Raw genomic sequence first — 19,355 nt, 5'->3', positions numbered from 1 at the left:
ACTGGCACCTACATTTCTTTTGCAACAGTGTAGCAACAAATGTTTGGCACCTAAATTGTGACCAAGCAGTCCTGAGCTCTTCAAGGTAATTTTTGTCTATATAAGAAGAGCAGACATTCATATTGTGAATCTTCATTCCTCTTTTGTTTACCCACTACTTGTTTGTACATTAATCTTACTACACATCAGTACAATGGATCCACATTTTCAAATTGTACAAACATCAGAATCTCTCCTTGTGTCCCAGCAAATGAGAGGGCCAGTTTACTTACTGATCCACATCAATACACATTATAAAGCATGAAAAAGCCTTCTACTCATCTGTGGTGTAATTACCTTGTCTGATTTTCTTGGTGATTGTGACCTGGCATTTGATGCATTTTTTCATTCGATGAGCACACTCTGCAGAAATGAAGAAGACATGCAAGGAGTTATTTCAGATCCTAACATAAAGACCTGTTGACGTGTCTTCTTGCCACTTTCTTCTTCTTGCCTCTTTCTTTTTATACCAATATCCAATCCTTTCTTTCCTCCTGCCAGGCCATTAGCGTAAATAATAATTTGTTCTTAATAGATTTGACTGGTAAAAAAACAATCTAAATCTAATCAAAAATGTTTTTGAATATCAATAAAAAATAAAACATTAAACACTGATAAGTCATGTCAGATTTATTAAAAAAAAGTATTTGTTTTGCAGTGTTGAACAAGGTGTAGTGACCAATTATTTCTTAATGGAAATGTACTTTGTAGGAAATTGTGAATTTTTTAAGTAAAGTTGAATGCTCTCTATACAGTGAATTCCTTAAGTATTTAACCACTTGGACTTTTTTCCATTTTGCATTACAAATTGGCTGATCTTCACAACATATTCTATAATGTCAAAGTAAAAACGTATAAAGCTTTAAAATATTTCTGTTCTGAATCTATTCACCATCTTTGTTTAGGGAAGTCACAGAATTACTGTGATGGGAAGAAACTGAGGATTGTATCAACCACATTGTAGTGACTACCATAATTAGCTGGATCTGTAAAATAAATTATCCAAGTAAAATTTTGGGAATAAAGGCCAGTTTCCATAAACCTAACACTAGACTAAAATTACTTTCACTTGATGCATTTTGGCCCAGGCTAACCGTATCACTCCAGCAGCGCCTAAACATTCATTCTCATCACACACACACACCCCAACACAGGCCTCCTTCGCCAACTAATCTACCTTCGCAGGCGACGCTGTGCTGGCAGGGGCAGAAGAGGACGAGCAGGGCCAGCTCAGAGCAGATGAGGCACTCACTGGGCCCCGGCGGGGCCGGCATGGCCAGGTTGGTCATGGTGTTGGGCGTGGTGTGTACCCGTCGTAGGCTGGTACTGCTCAGTGACGTGCAGCATGTGATGGCCTGCAGGCGCTGCAACCTGGAGGGTGAGAGGGATGCAACGGATCAGCACACCAACCGGAGCGCGCGACTAAATGAGACGTTGGCTAATGAAAAAAGGTCGCCAACCCTTTGACTGGAAGAGCAATTTTTTCAATGACGAGAAAGTCTTAATATGGTTTAAGGGGAGCTAAGCAAGAATTTAGAGCCCTATCTAAGCCTACATTTGAACTGTAGTTCCCCACAGATTTCAATGTAAAAAAATGGCACGTTACTAGTAACAATTACAATATATAATAGTACTTGAATAATTACTAGAACCTAAAAACTTTTACTAGGACCACTGAAAAGGTTGCAAGTAACAATTAAAGTAGTTATAAATTACTAAAGATTTATCCAATAAGCTTATAATAGTGAAACTGAAAAAGTGACTAGCATCAATTGAAATTGTTACAAGGACCTACAAAACAACTAATAGTAGCTTTTAAATGATGACTAAAGTTCAAGGGAATACATTCTAAAACTGCATAGTTAGATAGTGTTTAATAGATCTTGTTAATAAGTTGGGTCACATCAGAGCAATGCACATCATAACATTATTCCACTAGACTTCTGTTATATGGCCAGACTGTCAGTGGTTACATACCGATGTTTCTCAGAAAAGGTCTTGATGAGTTGCAGAACGGCTGTGTCAGCCACAAGGTCTAGCGGGTTCTTGCCCTTGTGGTTGGTGTAGTTGATGTCGGCACCCTCCTGTGCCAGGAAACAGGCGATAGCCGCACCCACGCTGAGCTCCATGTTACCCATAAGCCCTGAGCTGCTCAGCTGTACAGGAGAGGACGAGTAGTTGGCTATGGGTTCAATTTCACACTTTGTGTTGAACAGAAAATAAAATGAATCTTGAACGTGAAAAATAGTTTCACAAAATAAAAATACATACATAAAAAGTGTCCAAGGAGCCAGGTTGTCAGACGAGGTTCAACTTTCAACAACCACACCCAAGGACACATTATTATTTAGTTATGTACCAGATGTTTTCATGGAGAGAGACTTACAGTAGAAGTGCATACGTTTCCACACCTTTCTGTCCTGCCCCGAGGGACTCAAACCCGTACCTCTGGTAATGCGAGCATCATTCTCAACCAAGTGAAAAGCATGGGACCTCCAACTAACAAAGATGTCTCTGGCTTCTAGCGAACTATAGTGCTGTGAAAAGGTATTTGTTCCCTGTCTGATTTTTTGCGTTTTTACATATTTTTTCCACTGAATGCGATCAGAACCAAAACCTAATATTAGATAAAAGGGAGTATGTAAAACATTTTGATATTTAACATTTGTAAAGACAAATATGCTACACCCAATTCCCCAGTGTAACAAAGCAATTGCCCCATAGAATTAAAAACTTGTTACAGCACTTTTAGCAGCAATGACTGACCTACACTTGATTGTGTTTCAGATCATTATTTTTCTGCATGACCCAGCTGCACCTCAGCTTCAGCTCATGGACAGATAGCCTTACTTCTTCCTGTACAATTCTCTAATACAGTGGTTCCCAACCAGAGGTACTAGGACCCCTGGGGGTACTTGGCCTCTCCACAGGGGGTACTTGACACCATAGGCTTACAAAGCACAATGTATTTTTCCTTCAGTGATGGCAATGTTGCAAAGCATACAGAAAGCTTGACACTTCCAGCACTATGCTTTAAAGAACTGTGGGATGTCTTAATGTGGAATGCAGTGTATGGTTTTCGCCAGATATAACAGGCCCACATGTGGTAATAATGGCCCACGTGGCGGCAAGTGGATCTCATAAGCCAATGGCCCAGCCAGGCCAGTAACTTTCTCATCGCATTTTCAGTTGAAAATGTGTACAACTAGCAATCAAAACTCACAGGAACGTTGATATGTATATTATGTTCAACAATATACTGAGGAATTTGCCAATTTAAAAGTTTTTTTGATTCATAAAATTATGTGAAACAAAATATTACTGTAATAAAACTGCTATTACAGACCAAGTGGTAGAGCTTAATTTGATAATGTTTGCTATGTAGCACCTAAAGATGAAACTGCATACCTTTTAAGACCAAGATTTTATATATGCCAACAATAGTATATTATTCAGTTATTATGCTTCTTGACAAAAATGCCAAATATCTACAGTTTTTCAACAATCCTCACTCCAAATAATCACTGTATGGATTTAATAGTTTGAAAATCCAACAGATCACAGTGTTTTTGGAAATATGTTTTATGATGGTTTGCCCCATCCATCAATCAAGCCCAAAAAAGGCTTGGCAGGTGGCCAGAATTGTTTGAGCACTGCAGTGTTTGGGCTAATGCAGATATCCTGGTCGTGCAAGTGGCATCAACAGCTAAAACTCAATTGGATTTGCATTTAAACAGCACTCGTCGCAAAACTTATCCAAGGCCTCCCATTTCCTTCCTGTCACATACTTGGTTTATGGATAATATCTCCCATACTACTGTTCCGCTTGCCTGTTCCAGTCTGAATGTGCTTCAGACTCCTCGACTGGCTTCTGTTAAGGAAACTGTCAGACGATTTGTCTGATACAGCTCAGAGACCCCGGTACCCGGTTAGCGATATGATCAGGACAACCTAATGAGCTTGGTGGAATCAGCCCGATTGCAATTCTCCCAATTCCAGGAACATAAAAGCCAGTTTCAAATATGAATGGAGGACAAAGTCAGGAAAGCAGAAATTACCAATAAACAGAGTAGAATCACCCTCCTAATAATCCTACCTGGCAGTAAAGCGATGAAGACGCTGATGATCCCGGAGCCCCTTCTCCTCTCTCTGGGGTGGTGGTCGTCGTGGAGCTGGTGGGGGCCGGGTTGAGTGTGGCGTTGGCAAGCTGGAGGCGGCTGAGGGCTACGTGCATAGCCGTGTCCCCGTCTTCGTCCTCCATGTTGACGTCAGCGCCCTCTGCCACCAGCAGCTGAACCAGGTCCCCGTGGCCTTGTGTCACCACCAGCTGTAGGGGCGTCTGATTCCGGTTGTTTCGGATGTTGACGTCGCAGCGGCCCTGAGGGAAGACGGGCAAGTGGTGCGAGAAAGTTGGCACGGGTGTTCCTTTTGACGCTTGGTTTATTATGCAAGCTAAAAATAAGGCGAGATACAAATGTAACAACATTTTAGGCTAAATACTGTTCTTCTACCTCTTTCAGGAGGATTTCAGCCACTTCTCTGTGGTTATTGAGGGCAGCTAGGTGCAGAGCCGAGAAGCCGTCCTCCTTCTTGACATCCACCAGCTGGCGTGCTCGAGCCAAGATCTTCTCTGTGGCCCTGTGGGGAAAAATTGCCTTGGGTTCACTTCCAGCAATTATAGTGCTTCACTCTTATAATGTACATGGAGTAAATGTTTCTTTAATAAAATGTTTTACTGATGCCCCGTGGGAATCAATACACAAACCCTGGAAAGAGCCATGCTCTTATCAGCTAGGAAGACAATGGCTTGTGGTGAATATTTCTAGAGTTCATGTTTTTGTTACTGTAAAGGAAAATCTGGATTGTGGTCCAAGCATGCCATATGCCACTCTAAGTTATAATAGGCCACATATTATCCTTACTAACAACCAAAACTCACATGACCTTTATACAACATCAGCCCAGAGAATAAACCATTGCTTATTGTCATATCAATATAAAATACAACTTCACAATAATCCTGACATTTGCCCTATTCATTTCCACCCAGGTTAGAAAGCTATCATTCCCAGAGCATGATTACACACAGTCCTTGCAGTGGAAAGACCAGCTGAGGGCAGAGCACAACAAAAATGATCATCTGACAAACGAACCCCTCACACAGTTTTCAAATGTTTTGTCTACCACGGTAACAGGCTAGTCAGGTTCTACACTGAGCTCAATTACTATGAAAACTTTCCAGAAACCAGTTTCAAGGTTCTCAACTGAAGGATTGACTGAGTTGCTCATTGTATACTTCTATAACACAGATACTTGACATTTTGGTTTTTATGTTAAACAACCTGATTCAATCAGTTCAGTAAAGATCAAGCCCTCGACTAATTCAGTCAGGTTATTTAGTTATGGCTAAAATCTAGGGAGGCCCATGGAGACAGTTGTGAAACACAGGCCTAATTATCTGTCAGGGGTGTCAAACTCATTTCAGTGAGAGACCAGTGTCAGCTAGAGTTCTCAGTTTCACTCTGAACTCACCGGTACCCTATGGCCCGACGGGCTTGGCCCTGATCCGCCTGTGTTCTCAAGTGCTGATTTCGGGCTTGTGGAATTGATAAAATAACGATCATAAAAGGGTTTGCGCCATCTCTCGCCATCCACCCTTTCAACTGCAATGACATGGCCAGGTGTGGTGCTGATGTTTCTATTAATGGCGGTTATCACATCGATACATAGCGATGCATTGTTACACCCCTACCATTGCAGTTGTTTTTTTTCCTTTTTGCACTATTGACACCTGTGGGTTGCCCCTATTTTTCCCAACTAAGCCTCGCTTTGCACACTGCATTTCATTGTGTACTCGCATCCCCTCAGTTTTGCTCTCTGCACCATTTCCATAATAACCTCTACATGGATATTTACATAGCTCCTGACCTAAAAGGCCTTACTTTTGTAACGTGAATACAGAACTCTTATTGAACATTATGAATTGAGGTCATTATTCACTATGGCAACGACTTTTGCTAGACAGCAAAATCTATTTTTGAGTTCTCATCAGGAACAGGACAACATCATAGAGGCCCACACAAAGAACCAGGTCTGGTTGGATAATGTGGACGGCCTCAGGCTTAGCTGGGCTGGTTTTGGCTGGGAGGCTGGCTGTTATCTTAACAGGAAAGGGAACATGCCACCAGAGAGAGACAAAGGAACTCTGGAGTGAGACAGAAGGAGAACGGGGAGAGAGAAGAGTGGAGCCTCTCTCAATGTATGCTTCTGCAAGACAGCCTTAGTACTCTTCTGGATTCCTGCCTCTCCCTTCTTTCCACAGATCCTTTTAGAACTAGGCTAAAACCTTTTAATTCTCCTTAGATATATAAAATATAACAGTGCAGTCATATAAGTATTTTTAACAATGGGACACATTTGGTTGTTTTAACTTCATCACACTGAATTTGAAATTGAACAATTACTAAGAGGTTAAAGGATTTTGTAAGTGATCTTAAAGGGTGATAGTAAAGCGTACATGAGAAACAGGGGAAAGGCCCAGACTGGCATTTTTCGGTTCTATAGCTGAAGAGAGCAAAAGCTACGTGGGAGTTCCTTATATCAGCCTGGTGTTTATAGACTAAATGAGAGACTGCAATGTCCTTACTCAGTCTACAAGCGGAGAGATGCCCACGCATACACACAAAAAGCAAAAGAACAGAGAACACGTCACTTCAGCTCAATCCAATACTCCAAATGGCTGTTACAGAACCAGTAATAAGGGGATGGTATCAGGGTGGTAGTGAGATGTGGCTAACATGATATGTGTGGTGTATAGGCCTAATGGTAATACTCTACTCAACGACTGTGACATTTAGTGTAGTCTGTAGTTTATAGTAATAGTGAGGTACTCACAATGTGTTCCATTTTATGGGCGGCTCTGTAGTGCATGTTGTGTATATTGAGTACTGTGTACTAGTGAACAGGTACAATAAGAGTATAGTGTGGTTTTGTGTGTATTGCAGGGGGTTGAACATTTCTGTGATTACTCTCGCCCACTCAGTTCTGCGTCCTGCATGGCTTGTTGAAATGTATGGTAAATGAGAAGAAATATGTTTTGTGGAGTCCTATTTCTCAGTGTTATTTCTCACCCAGTTTCAAACTAGCAACCCCTAGCTGTCAAGGGCATTTTGCAGGAGTAGTGTAGGACTTACAGCTTGTTGCCTTTGAGGGCTGCATGGTGTAGCAGGTTGAAGCCACGGTTATTTTGCTGGGTGAAGTCAATGTTAGGCACCACCACCAGGATCTCGATGATGTTCCGGAAGTCTTTGGCAATGGCATCGTGCAGTGGCGTGTCTCCATATGAGTCCTGGTGCGAGAGGAGGAAAAATAACATAGGCCCAGTATAAATGATCTGGGGTCCGTTTAGAGCGATTGCCTTTAATGAAAAGGTTTGTATTTGGGCATGGAGCGCTAACCCTTGGTGGGCTGCATCTTTTCCTAATAGCCATCTTGGAGGGAAGTGAGATATACCGTAGGAGGCCTTCTATTTGAATGTATATCATCATGTCGGTTAGATAGTACAAATGTTTTATTTGGCGAGGAATGGTACTCATATTTAGGTCATTCAACAGAAATAGGTCATATTCAGAAACTGTAATATAGGTTGGGCAAACACCAGTAGTTACAGCATTAGAATTAACAGAGCCATTGCAGGAAAGTAAATTAACGAACACTGGATAACTAGTATAACCCATTCTACATTGTAGGAATCAGAGGCTGAAGACTGTTATTGAAGGTTAGTGTTACTGATGTACATCTTCAGGCTGATTTTCAGGGTTGCTTTAAAATGTTGTAATCCATGACCGCAAATGGTTTTGGTACATCCCATCCTCCTCATAGAACATGACATAACCTGCACTATCTGACAACCGTTTCATTACAGGCACTACCTGGGGAAAAAGTACTTCTAACAACTGTGTTTATAGCGAGGAACAGATTCAAATCGCTGGAAAGTCCATAAAGATTATACACAAGAAAACATGATTCTGCCAAGCTTTTATGGTTCTTAATATAACAAATTTCCCTGTGAGGTTGGCTTTTCGCAACTGAAGGTAAGCTAGTAATCACTCCTTCAATTGTGGTTGAATCTATGATTAAAATAATCTTTGTCTTGAAGATCAAGTGAGTCCATATCTGGATATCAGGACAGGTGTTGAAGTTGAATCCAAAATATAGGGTTCCCTTCACGTCTAGTAATCTGGGAATATCTTGCATGTTTTACGGGGGTGGAGGGGCAATTCAGACACAGAGGATGTAGTTCATTTTAAGGGGGTACTGACTTGAAGGTTGATGTCGGCCAAGTGTTCTGACAGAACGCGCACCACGTCGGTGAAGCCTTTGTTAACGGCTATGTGCAGCGCTGTGCACATTGAATTGTTCAGCAGATTCACGTTGGCCCCTTTGCTCAGCAGCAGCCGGGCAATCTCTGCTTGATTCCTGCAAACACACAAGGACACATATACAATAAGAAACAAAATGAACTAGTTAATAAATTGGACAGTAATACGTCAGCTTATCCTTTATATCCCGCTTCCAAGGCTTGTGTGGCCGACATCCCCAAATATGACCATGGTTATGGAAACACACACAGTGGCTCTAAAAAGTATTCAACCCACTTGGACAAACAACATCATCAAAATGGATTGATCAACATAAAGTGAAAAATAAAATCTTCAAATTGTTGTAAATTAATTACCAAGATAAAATAGATGGTTGTGTAAATATTCATCCCTTTCCTGCAATACACCTGTAATACACCAGCAGAGGTAATCAAGAAATGGAGAGAATATGGCAGAACTGTAAATCTGTCTGGTAAAGGCCATCCTCAACCGACTATCCGGGTGCAAAGAGCTGTACAGATGTGCAAGGCTGGTAGCAACTTATCTAAATACATTAATGTCTGTAACTGCTTGCCAAATGTGCCACTACCAAAAATGTACTGAAGGGTATGAATACTTTTGTAATCAACAATTTTCTGTTTTGTATTTGTAATTAATTTTGAACAATGTGCAGATTTTATTTTTCATTTTGAAAACCTATAAATGTACATATGTAAGAATGTACGTACACTACCTCACTTACAAATGTCCTTGTTTTCAGATGAAAATAAAAAACATTGTCTATTAAAAGAACACCAAACTGATCAGAAATACAGCATAGACATTTATAATGCTGGAAATGACTATTGTAACTGGAAACGGCAGATTTTTTATGGAATATCTATAATTGTGGGTTCGATTACAGCCTCAAAATGACAAGAAACAAATAACTTTATTCTGAAACTCATCAGTCTATTCTTGTCCTGAGAAATAAAAGCTATTCCATGAAGGAAATTGCAAAAAAAACTGAAGATCTCATACAACGATGTGTAGTACTCCCTGCACAGAAAAGTGCAAAGTGGCACTAACTAGAATAGAAAGAGAAGTGGGAAGCCCGTTGCACAACTGAGCAAGAGGACAAATACATTGCTTCATTAAATAGTAACCACAAAACACCAGTCTCAACATCAACAGTGAAGAGGTGACTCCAGAATGCTTGCCTTTTTTTCCTAATCTTCCTCTGTCCAGCGTCTGTGTTCTATTGCCCATCTTAATCTTTTCTTTATATTGGCCAGGCTGAGACGTGGCTTTTTCTTTGCAACTCTCTCTAGAAGGCCAACATCCTAGAGTTAGCTGGGAATTGCAAGTGACCTCACAATAGGATATTATCCTGATACTTTGCTGAAACAATATGTATTTTAATTCTCACTATATATGTGATTCAATACTGTTGAAATTATTGCTTTGTAATTTCAATCAGTATTGTAATTTTAATTAAACCTAACTGTCTAATTATGTTTAAAACAGCATATTGCCCAGAACATCTCACCCAAAAGCTGTGTAGTGCAGGGCAGTGTCACCATCCTCGTCCTTCACTTCAATGGAGCTATTGGCCTGCAGCAGTGCTAGGACCACCTCCATGTGGCCTTGGTGGGCTGCCACCTGCAGTGCAGTCTTGCCCTGGTTCTTTATATCCACCTGGAGAAATGTACACATGCAATGGCATGAGGAGATGCCACGCACACACGCACGCACACACACTGAGGTGATGGGTGGGGAGTTAGCACACCTTGTCAGGGTATTTCTGTACTAGCTCTCGGACTTTGTTAGCACTACCATGTGCCGCCTCGATGACTAGACGACTGGGGTTGTCCTGCTCTGTGGACTGAGAAAGCAGCTTCTCCAGAACTGAAATGACTGTGTCTGAAAAGAGAGAGAAAGGCAGAGGCCAGAAAGGGGAGGGAAGGAGAGGGAGAACAATGTGTGTGAATAAAGGAGAAAGGAGAGACAAAGATTGTCACATGTTAGTGATGGATTCCAGATTGTGGATCATTTACGTGTTATCCGCGGTGATACCTTCCAGACACCTCCAAATGTAAAGAGCACATACATTAAGAGACTCACTGAGATGCTTTGTCAACTCAAAAAACCTCAAAATACAACCCCTGGAATGAGTCAAAATGTCACTGTGCACCCCAAACCCGCATTACCAGAACCTTGTCAACATACTCTTCCACCACAACAGAACACATGGGCCAACTGAGTCAGGGCACTCAAGACTGGTAAGAACCACACATTCTCATACATACACATTAGAGGTAGTAAAGGCAAGTATGCCGGTGAGACCTCTGGACCATGCTTCCAACACGCCGGGAAAAGCAACGGAGAGAAAACACACGCATATGCAAGAGACATGGAAATGACCCCTGCTCGTCATGCAATGCGAGTGACCAGGAAAAACAGCGTTACGTGTGACTGTCTATGCAACAGACAGCCCCTGATCACAGCCCTCGGACAGCAGCGCGGCAAGAATGTTGAGAGAAGAGGGAAGCACGGAGGGGGGTTCATGACGAAAGGAACGAGAGACAAGCTTGCTGGGTGACAGCTGGACAACAGTTCCCCTTCCACCTTTTTGCAAGGCCTCAGTCGTTCTTACTTCCAGATTCACTTGGGTTCTCGGCGGTCATGAGGTTAGCATCCACCTCCACGGACTGTGGCGAGAGGCACGCTGGATTAAACGTCCACGTCTGGCCGCCAAATGCCACGCGCAGGTCCCCGTCGGCGTACACCTTCAGCACCTTGCCCACCTGTCCCAGAGCCTGATGTGAGAGACGGGAGTGGGGGGTGTGAAACAAAAAGAGGAAGGAGGTGAGCAATGGGAAATTAGAGACAGAGCAGAGTGAAAATAAACTGGTATTGACGGTGTTGGGACGTCAGACAGTGTGGGTTTAACGTTCTCTGATGAATAAATATCAAGTATATTAGGTGTGAACACCTATCACAGGCTATGAAGGAGAGGAAGCATTTTAGAGAACCTCTTTCAAACTCAAATGCACTTGTTTAGGTACCCATGTAATTCTAGAAAGTTCACACAGCGTTTACTATAGTTAATCAGGATCCTCTGCTTTTGCAGAAGGCTTAAAGCTTATTTCCCGAGGCACAAAGGGCATCCACTATGGGTCAGTTTCCATCTAATGCAGAGGACGGACAGTCAAACTGGCATGAACAGGGGTTGGTGCCATGCTAAGGGAGGTTAAAGGCAGAGTATATCATCCATCATAGATGGTCTCTAGTAATTGCAACAGAGCGAGAGAAGACAGCAGCAAACAGCACAAAATGAAATAAGAAATTAAATTCTAAGGATAAATGGCTCCATTTGTTTTTCAGAAGTTAGAATTACATGATTAATTTCAGATTTTTTGATGTGTATGACACAAGCGAATACCATGCCAGTCTGAGTTATTAAAATAATTCTAAGGTGCAACTGCAAGTTAAATAATGTGTGTTAATATATTGCGTTATTCCCGTCAATATATTCCTCTCTGTGCACAGCGCATGCGTCGTTGATAAAAAAGTACGATGTTTGAGCAGTTGGTTGGGGTGAACTGTAAATCCAGACTATGCCCAGCCCTTGTCTGAATACAGGAAGTTAACTCCAGGCTACCATACATTAGCAGATAAGATAACAGATATATAGCATCATGCTACATTAACCTACAGGTGCCATGCTGTCAGTCCATTCTCCGTGGCCAGCCTGAAGCCTCTTTACACTGTCTATCTCTTCCAGCACTCGCACCAGCTCACCCACACCAAACGTGTTCACCTGTGGCAGGAAATGGGAAGAAAATAGCAAGTTGTTAGCAATGTGATGCTAATGCTAATCTGTAAGCATTATCATTATATCAAAAGTTAGCGCTAACCTATGAGACCGCGTTGCAAGCCTAAATTAATTTCCCACTGGTAGAAAGAATACCTTGGTCAACGCCCCCGGATGGAAGGTCCAGCGGATGTTGTTGCTGTATTGTACTCTGACATCTCCACGGTCAGTGATTCTGTGTACCGTCCCGATTCTACAAATGTACTGCAAAACACACAGATCAGAATTTACCTTGGCTCCTAAAAAGTACAACGATATTACATTAAGCTATTGTGCTCATTTCAGGCGATATTTGCAGAACATATTATGCAGTGAGTCAAGTTACAATATGGCAAATACTTAAAAATACTCATATAACCAGAGAAAGCTTGGTATGTGGACAGTTTGTTTTAATAAGATAATGTGCAAGGAAATTCAGCCATTTATTTTGTTTTAGTACCTCTGCCATTTTCGGGTTCCAGCCTCCGTGCCCTTCCTGCATTTGTTTAAGGATGTCCACTTCCAGGAGACACTTCACCTTGTCCCCCTGATTGAAGGTGTGGCCTTCTGCACTTTCCTGCCTCTGAAGTTCTGCATGCTCACCTGTGTACCCACAAATTATAGATGAAAACACATAAAACATAGAAGCAGAAGACTAAATAGGCCACATAATGCAGATCTTTCATAGTGACCTATAGCAGAGGTGCCAAAGATATGTTCAATCTGCACACTTTCGGTCAAAGAAAGTTAATAAAAAACAGCTGTCAAGTTATTGCATTAATACAGTGCATTCGGGAAATAATTCAAACCCACTCACTTATTCCACATTTTATTACATTACTGCCTTCTTCTAAGAATGATTCCATTCATTATTTCCTCATAAATCTACACACAACACCCCATGATAACAAAGCCAAAATTGGTTTTAGGATTGTTTTGGCAAATGTATATATAAAAAAAGAAATAATATTCAGACCCTTTGCTATGACACTTGAAATTGAGCTCAGATGCAAACTATTTCTATTAACCCTCCTTGAGATGTTTCTTCAAGTCCACTTAGAACAAACCTGTCTATATACATTAAGCTGAAAACCTAGCCATGAGGTCAAAGAAACTGTCCATAGAGCTCAGTGACATCAATTGTCAAGAATGGTACCAAAAAATGTCAGCAGCATTAAACATTCTCAATGATGGCCTCCATCATTCTTCAATGGGAGATGTTTGAAACCACCAACACTTCCTAGAGTTGGCCACTCAGCCAAACTGAACAATAAGGGCAGGAAGGGACTTGGTCAGTGAGTTGATTAAGAACCCAATGGTCACTCTGAGAAAGCACCAGAGTTCCTGTGTGGAAAAAGGAGAACATTCCAAAAGTAAAACCCATCTCTGCAGCACTCCACCTATCAGGCCTTTATGGTGGAGTGGCCAGACAGAGGACCCTCAGTAAATGGCACATGACAGCCTGCTTGGAGTTTGCAAAACACACCTACAGGATTCTCTGGTTAAATCAAACCAAGGTTGATCTCTTTGGCCCCAAATGCCAAGCGTCACGTCTAGAGGAAACCTGGCACAGTCAACAACTGGCCAATACAGCCCTACAGTGAAGCATGGTGTTGGCCGCATAATACTGTGGGGATGTTTTTTGTGGCAGGGACTGGGAGACAAGTCAGAATTAGATATGCACCAATATTCCTTTCTTCATTGTCGATACCAATTCCAAATACAGAACTTTGAGAACCCGCAAATACCGATCCAATACTGCCATTTTCATTTTGTTGACATGCTATGATTTCTCTTAAATGACTGATCTGTACATTTTTCTACATTTAAGAGTGTGGAACTTAAACCTTTTTAAAAACTTCCAAATCTTATTAAAGCATGTTTTAGAGAAAAGTACTCTTGGACATTATACAATTCAGTTGTTTTCATTGAATCCTTGATTTAATCTAGATAATACAAAACTATGGGCAAGACGGCTTTGTGTGAGGCTTGTAAAAAACCCATTAGTCAGTTTATCTGCATACATTTTGACATGGTTTTTTATATACCCATTTCATCACAGCACTGACCCTTTCAACTGCATGTTTCCACCAACACTGCAAACAGCAACAGTCAAAGATTTAGGTTACATGGGAGAACATTAGAAGATTGAACACAAGATGGGCTGCAGCCTTCCAGATAAGTTGCACGGTTTGATTGTACAAATCACAAGCAAAGCCAATAGCTTTTAATGTACTCAGCTTCACGTGATCTTGTTGTTTTTTTGTGCTGCCTTCCTTAAAAAACAAAACACTTACCCAGCAAGTGAAGTTGAAAATTATCCATCTAACTCAAATTTGCCAGATGCCATATTTACAGAAATGTAAATTAATGTACACTGAAAAGCATATTAGGGAATTAAAGAACAGAAAAGAGATGCCCTCAAGACGATTGGTAAGGAGTAGGCCTTCTTTAAGCATTGGGAACATTTATAGCTTCTACGAAGACTTCTGTTGACAGCCCTAAAAACTATACATATACTGAAACAACTAAAACCAAATCCCAACTGTTTAGAGACAATAATGGACATTTTAGTGTGTTCACTTTGCCTAGCTTACAAACAGGGGCCAAGATGATCTTGACAATTATTTTATACTTCTTTCTAGAATTATGAAAACAAGCATGTGTCCTTATAGTCTATTTCCCCTGATTTTCATACCAAGCTTTGGTAGGTGGTCTTTGTAGTAGAAGCCTCCTTGGACGTCCGACACGTATTTCAGGTCTACCTTTCCCTTGTGACCCATTCGATAGACGTTGGTGGTACCATTGGACCAGGTGACACTGGCCACACTGCGACCAGACTCTGTGTCCCAGCCACGGATGTCCACCACCTTCCCAACCTTACCCTCTCCTCCTGCACACACGCACACCAATGAGGTGTAGAAGTGGGGGAAGAGAGAAACAGCCAAGAGAGCAAAAGAAACACAGGATTTAGTGGAGAAACATTCCATATAATGAGGAAATGGTTAGGACATCACAATGGAAATGGAGTTGGTGTGGTTTGAGTCCATGCACACGCTGGAGTTGACCATTTAGAGACACAATGAAACAGAAAATTATGCACATCAACATTTAACATCCACATGTTAAACCTGTTCGTGACAACAAGCAGTACACACAGACAATAGTCTGGGTGCAGGAATCATATCAACTCTAATCTTGGCTTATTAAACACATTACATACAATACAAATAACAACCAGTGAGGATCATGAGTCTAACCTGTGCTCGGATGCTTTGAAAGGCTTCAAATACACCAATCTAAATGGATAATCTAAACAGACAATAGCCATCTTTCAACAAGTTTAATCCAATCCACTATATGATTCTGATCAGAAGTATTAACTGTACAAAACAAAGTAAACATACACAATGGGGCTATAACACATTTGTTACATTCTCAGACAACATTGAAATTACCTTGATTTATTTCCACCCTGATAGGCATCTACTTTAGTAGCCAGATAGGGTTGAATTTCAAATGTCGTCATTTACTACATCCGGTATTCGCCACCAACTATTGTTGTAAAGCCTAGGTAACGCAGGGTGAACAACGTCACTAATGAGTACAATGTCATCTAGGGTTACCCAGCCTCCAAGGTAACTTTAGTTCAAAATAGGACCCACAGAAAGGATCAGCCACTCTGATCTTGCCCACAGTGTCTCCATGAACTTACCTTACACTGTGTAAAGACTGTAGATAACTGATTTATACCACAGAAGTTCACAAGACACCAAAGGACATTTTGACTCATTCACCAGTGTTTTCACAAAACATCATTGTGGGTTATGAACCTATATAAGTAATACCAAGAACCAATGACAAATATCTCCAACCCCTAAAAGCACTCAAGAGGTTTGTTTCCCCAGACAGAGACCTTGCAAAAATTATTTTGTACTTTTATGGAAAATGTGTTATGTGAATAAACCCAACTGCACAGCAGCTGTAAACATGTTCCAAAACAAGCTATAATTAGAAATCATGCGACTTCTTTGAATATTCCACAGAAGAAAAAAATAGATATTGCTCATATGAATACAACGCTTTATGAAACGTCTGTAAAGCAGACTTAATAAGACACTTTTGGGTCAGGAAAATATCCTGAAGCACTAAGCTCAAATGCACCAGTTCACAAAGTCACTTTGTTGTGTAATAGGATAATGTTAGAGATAATGGAATGAGGTCGTGGGGTCATGGAGAAACATTTTGAACAACAACACTGCCTCACTGGTAAACAAGAGGCCCCGGTCAGTATGGATGGCTCACTGTGCTCGCTCACTCACCGTCTTGGTTGCCCCAGTCCCAGTCGGGTCCTCGTACTACTTTCACCCCCTGGAAGATACCTTTCAGGATAATACGTGGGAGATTCTGCCTCGGGGCCAAACACACTCTGTGAAAGGCAAACAGTACAAACCACATAGTGTTATGGCATGGACCATATCAAGAATGTTCTGTCCACATTACATTGTCCAGTTTCAGAAACTGAATACTTAGAATAAGTCAATCACCAGTTACATTAGAGTCCCACAAAGTGGCATAGGCAACAGTCACATTAAACATCTGACACACGCTGTCTCACATACAGTAGCCTGACAGAGAAGGGTGAATCATGTTTGGGCTATATTACTGAGACACACCTAGAGGAAGCTGGATTCAGTAAGGGCGGTTGGGATGGTGCATACATTATGATTAATTATCTGAATTAAGGAGATTTGGGGGTAGACATACCTTATGGTAAAGATTTGGTCAGATCTCAAAGGGGCAAAGGAGCTGCCTATTCCCATACTTTCCTGGCAAAGTCACCATCCACGTTTGATTCGGTCATGGGAGACCACAGACTACTTGAATTCCTTTAGATGTTATAATGAAAGTAACGCAATCCTTCTGTGGCTGTTCTTCCTCTGAGATTAAGAATTTGCGACTCGCACGTGTCTCTCAATGGCCTCAGTCTATCAACGCAAACACGTAAAAAAAAAAAGAAAGAAGCTAACACTGGTTATCGTCCATCTTCATCAGGTTTACTTGGGAGTCACAGGGGCCATACAGAAGAACCCAGTGGCACCTTTGCTTCTTTGTGTCTTACTGTAGATTGGCAGTAAATCCTTGTGTGACTGTGTGGCTGGGACAGTAGGGAGATGAGGTGGCGTGTCTAAAATCTCAGCTTTGAAGTCTAATCCCTAGATAGCAGGGCAATCAGGAAGCAGGCCATCAGAGAGTACAGCTAATAGTGCGTGATTCAAGAACACACACACAAACACCATATGGCCCTTACTAAGCTTTTTGTGACAAATGCGGATACAAGTGTATATGGCCTTTGATGCGAAAACTATGCTTTTATTGTGAATGTCCACAGGTGGTGGGAGAGTTACTCAACAGGAGTTTTAGAAAATCCCACGCAAGGTCAAGACCAGACCAGAATGAAATGATGCTGTCTGATACAGCAGTACCTCCTCAGTTGGTGGATTAGGGTGGGGGATGGTAATGGGCTGTTTTAAAAATATGGTCCAGATTAAAAACAGCACTTTCGGGGATTTATAAGAAAAGATCATTTCATGTAGCCTTCATAGCTTTTAAAGCTAAATCAAATCCAACTCCAGCTCTCGTGAACTGCTGCACGATCATTTTAACGAATGTACAACACTATGGCTAACTAGCTAGAGTTTTGAGGAATAGGCAGAGGTGCAATTCCAGATGGCCACAAGGCTCTGACATTCCTAAAATATCCATCATCTAGTATGGCTAGCTGGACGGAGAAGACGAGCCCCTCCACAATTTGCAATACATGTTCAATCCCACGTCAAATAGCTATATGCAGCTAATCTTCTTGCCAATTTGCCCCACATGAAACTTTAGCATTGACTAGCAAGAACACTAATGTAAAACGACTCTAAATTGACTTGCTGATTGTATTAGCTACTTAATACTTAAAACATAATAACTAACCATGAGCAATCTTAGTTGAATTAATACGAGTGACATTAAAGTGACATAATGTAGGACGGTGCACACTTCAAGGTCCCACTTGAAGTGGTTTAAATTTGGTGGTTTAAATTTACCATTCATTATTTGTGAGTGTCTGGCATCTGTTCGTTTGCAGGAAAGGTAGGGGGTCAGCAAGCACTGTATGGGTAGACCGCTGGACAGTGTAATTGAATGAATGACAACAATGCACTACAACAAGATGCGCATGCATGCAAAAGATATCGCTATAACATTTTCATTTTTCAACATCAGGGGAAAAAAAGGTTGTTGAAGAATATTGTTTGTTAACACTTCTTTTAACAAAATTACCACTGGTTCAGAAACAACTGGACAATACCAGTGAGGGGAAAAACACAATCTATAACAGATCCTGGGAGAGTACACACAATGATCCATGTATAACACAGACTGTGTTTGTGACATAAACAAACGTCCCTTGTGACATACTGCTGTTGGCATCATTGTTATTAACTACACTGAGGGACAGAGGGCACTCTGACAGAGGATCCAGCCCTAATCCTCCCTGACCAACTGTCTCCACGTCACCAGTCAGAACAGGGTTAGGCACCTGTTGACTTATTTACGGTGTTAAAATAGGAGAGTGGCCCGAGGGAAAGAAGCAAAAGAACACCAAAACCCAACAACCGAGGCTACAGAGGGTTAGATGTGGCCATAACCTACAAGGCTATTAGAGAGACTGTTTCTGTAATTATAATGTGAAATGTTGGGGTTTCCTTTGAGGAGAACAACGACTAATGTAGAAAATGTGGTTAAACTTCTCGGATTTAGTGTGATACAGTTGAAGCACACACCCTTTCTTATTTTTAGAGCGACTTACAGCAAAAGTGCGTGCTAAGACACCTCGCTATACTCCACTCATTACATTGTTACATAAAACTTGGTTGAACAGAGCAAATATTTAACAGCTTTTGTAAGGTCATCGAACAAAAGAGAAGGTAAAGCTCTGCTGTTGCTATAAATTCAGCTAACATCAACAAGGTGGAAGCTAATTCAGGATATCACCTTTAAAGAACATTTCTCAGTTGAAGTAGGCCTATGCCCATCAAATTTGAAAACTT

General features: G+C 41.3%; 1 protein-coding gene across 6 annotated transcripts in view; it reads right to left on the bottom strand.

Moving 5' to 3' along the window:
* Positions 1-19,355, bottom strand: part of mib2 (mindbomb E3 ubiquitin protein ligase 2) — a 44,900-nt gene that overhangs the window by 3,488 nt on the left and 22,057 nt on the right. For 3 of the 6 annotated variants that reach the window (XM_010875402.5, XM_010875405.5, XM_010875403.4), the window contains exons 4-18: positions 16,578-16,684; positions 14,954-15,148; positions 12,716-12,858; positions 12,373-12,480; positions 12,118-12,222; positions 11,056-11,218; positions 10,189-10,322; positions 9,949-10,097; positions 8,361-8,517; positions 7,233-7,387; positions 4,551-4,677; positions 4,136-4,417; positions 2,017-2,195; positions 1,217-1,410; positions 337-402 (exon numbers count right to left, since the gene is read on the bottom strand). In XM_010875402.5, coding sequence (XP_010873704.2) covers positions 337-402; positions 1,217-1,410; positions 2,017-2,195; positions 4,136-4,417; positions 4,551-4,677; positions 7,233-7,387; positions 8,361-8,517; positions 9,949-10,097; positions 10,189-10,322; positions 11,056-11,218; positions 12,118-12,222; positions 12,373-12,480; positions 12,716-12,858; positions 14,954-15,148; positions 16,578-16,684 — 2,264 coding nt within the window. Of the gene's footprint in view, positions 1-336; positions 403-1,216; positions 1,411-2,016; positions 2,196-4,135; positions 4,418-4,550; positions 4,678-7,232; positions 7,388-8,360; positions 8,518-9,948; positions 10,098-10,188; positions 10,323-11,055; positions 11,219-12,117; positions 12,223-12,372; positions 12,481-12,715; positions 12,859-14,953; positions 15,149-16,577; positions 16,685-17,022; positions 17,977-19,355 lie in introns of those variants that run through there. The other 3 variants (XM_034295776.1, XM_010875404.5, XM_034295777.1) reach the window with 3 other exon arrangements.

Source organism: Esox lucius, chromosome 12 (assembly GCF_011004845.1).
Source record: "Esox lucius isolate fEsoLuc1 chromosome 12, fEsoLuc1.pri, whole genome shotgun sequence".
In the NCBI taxonomy this organism is placed as follows: domain Eukaryota; kingdom Metazoa; phylum Chordata; class Actinopteri; order Esociformes; family Esocidae; genus Esox; species Esox lucius.
Note: the sequence above shows the minus strand (reverse complement) of the source record. Positions and strands in the feature narration are given on the sequence as shown.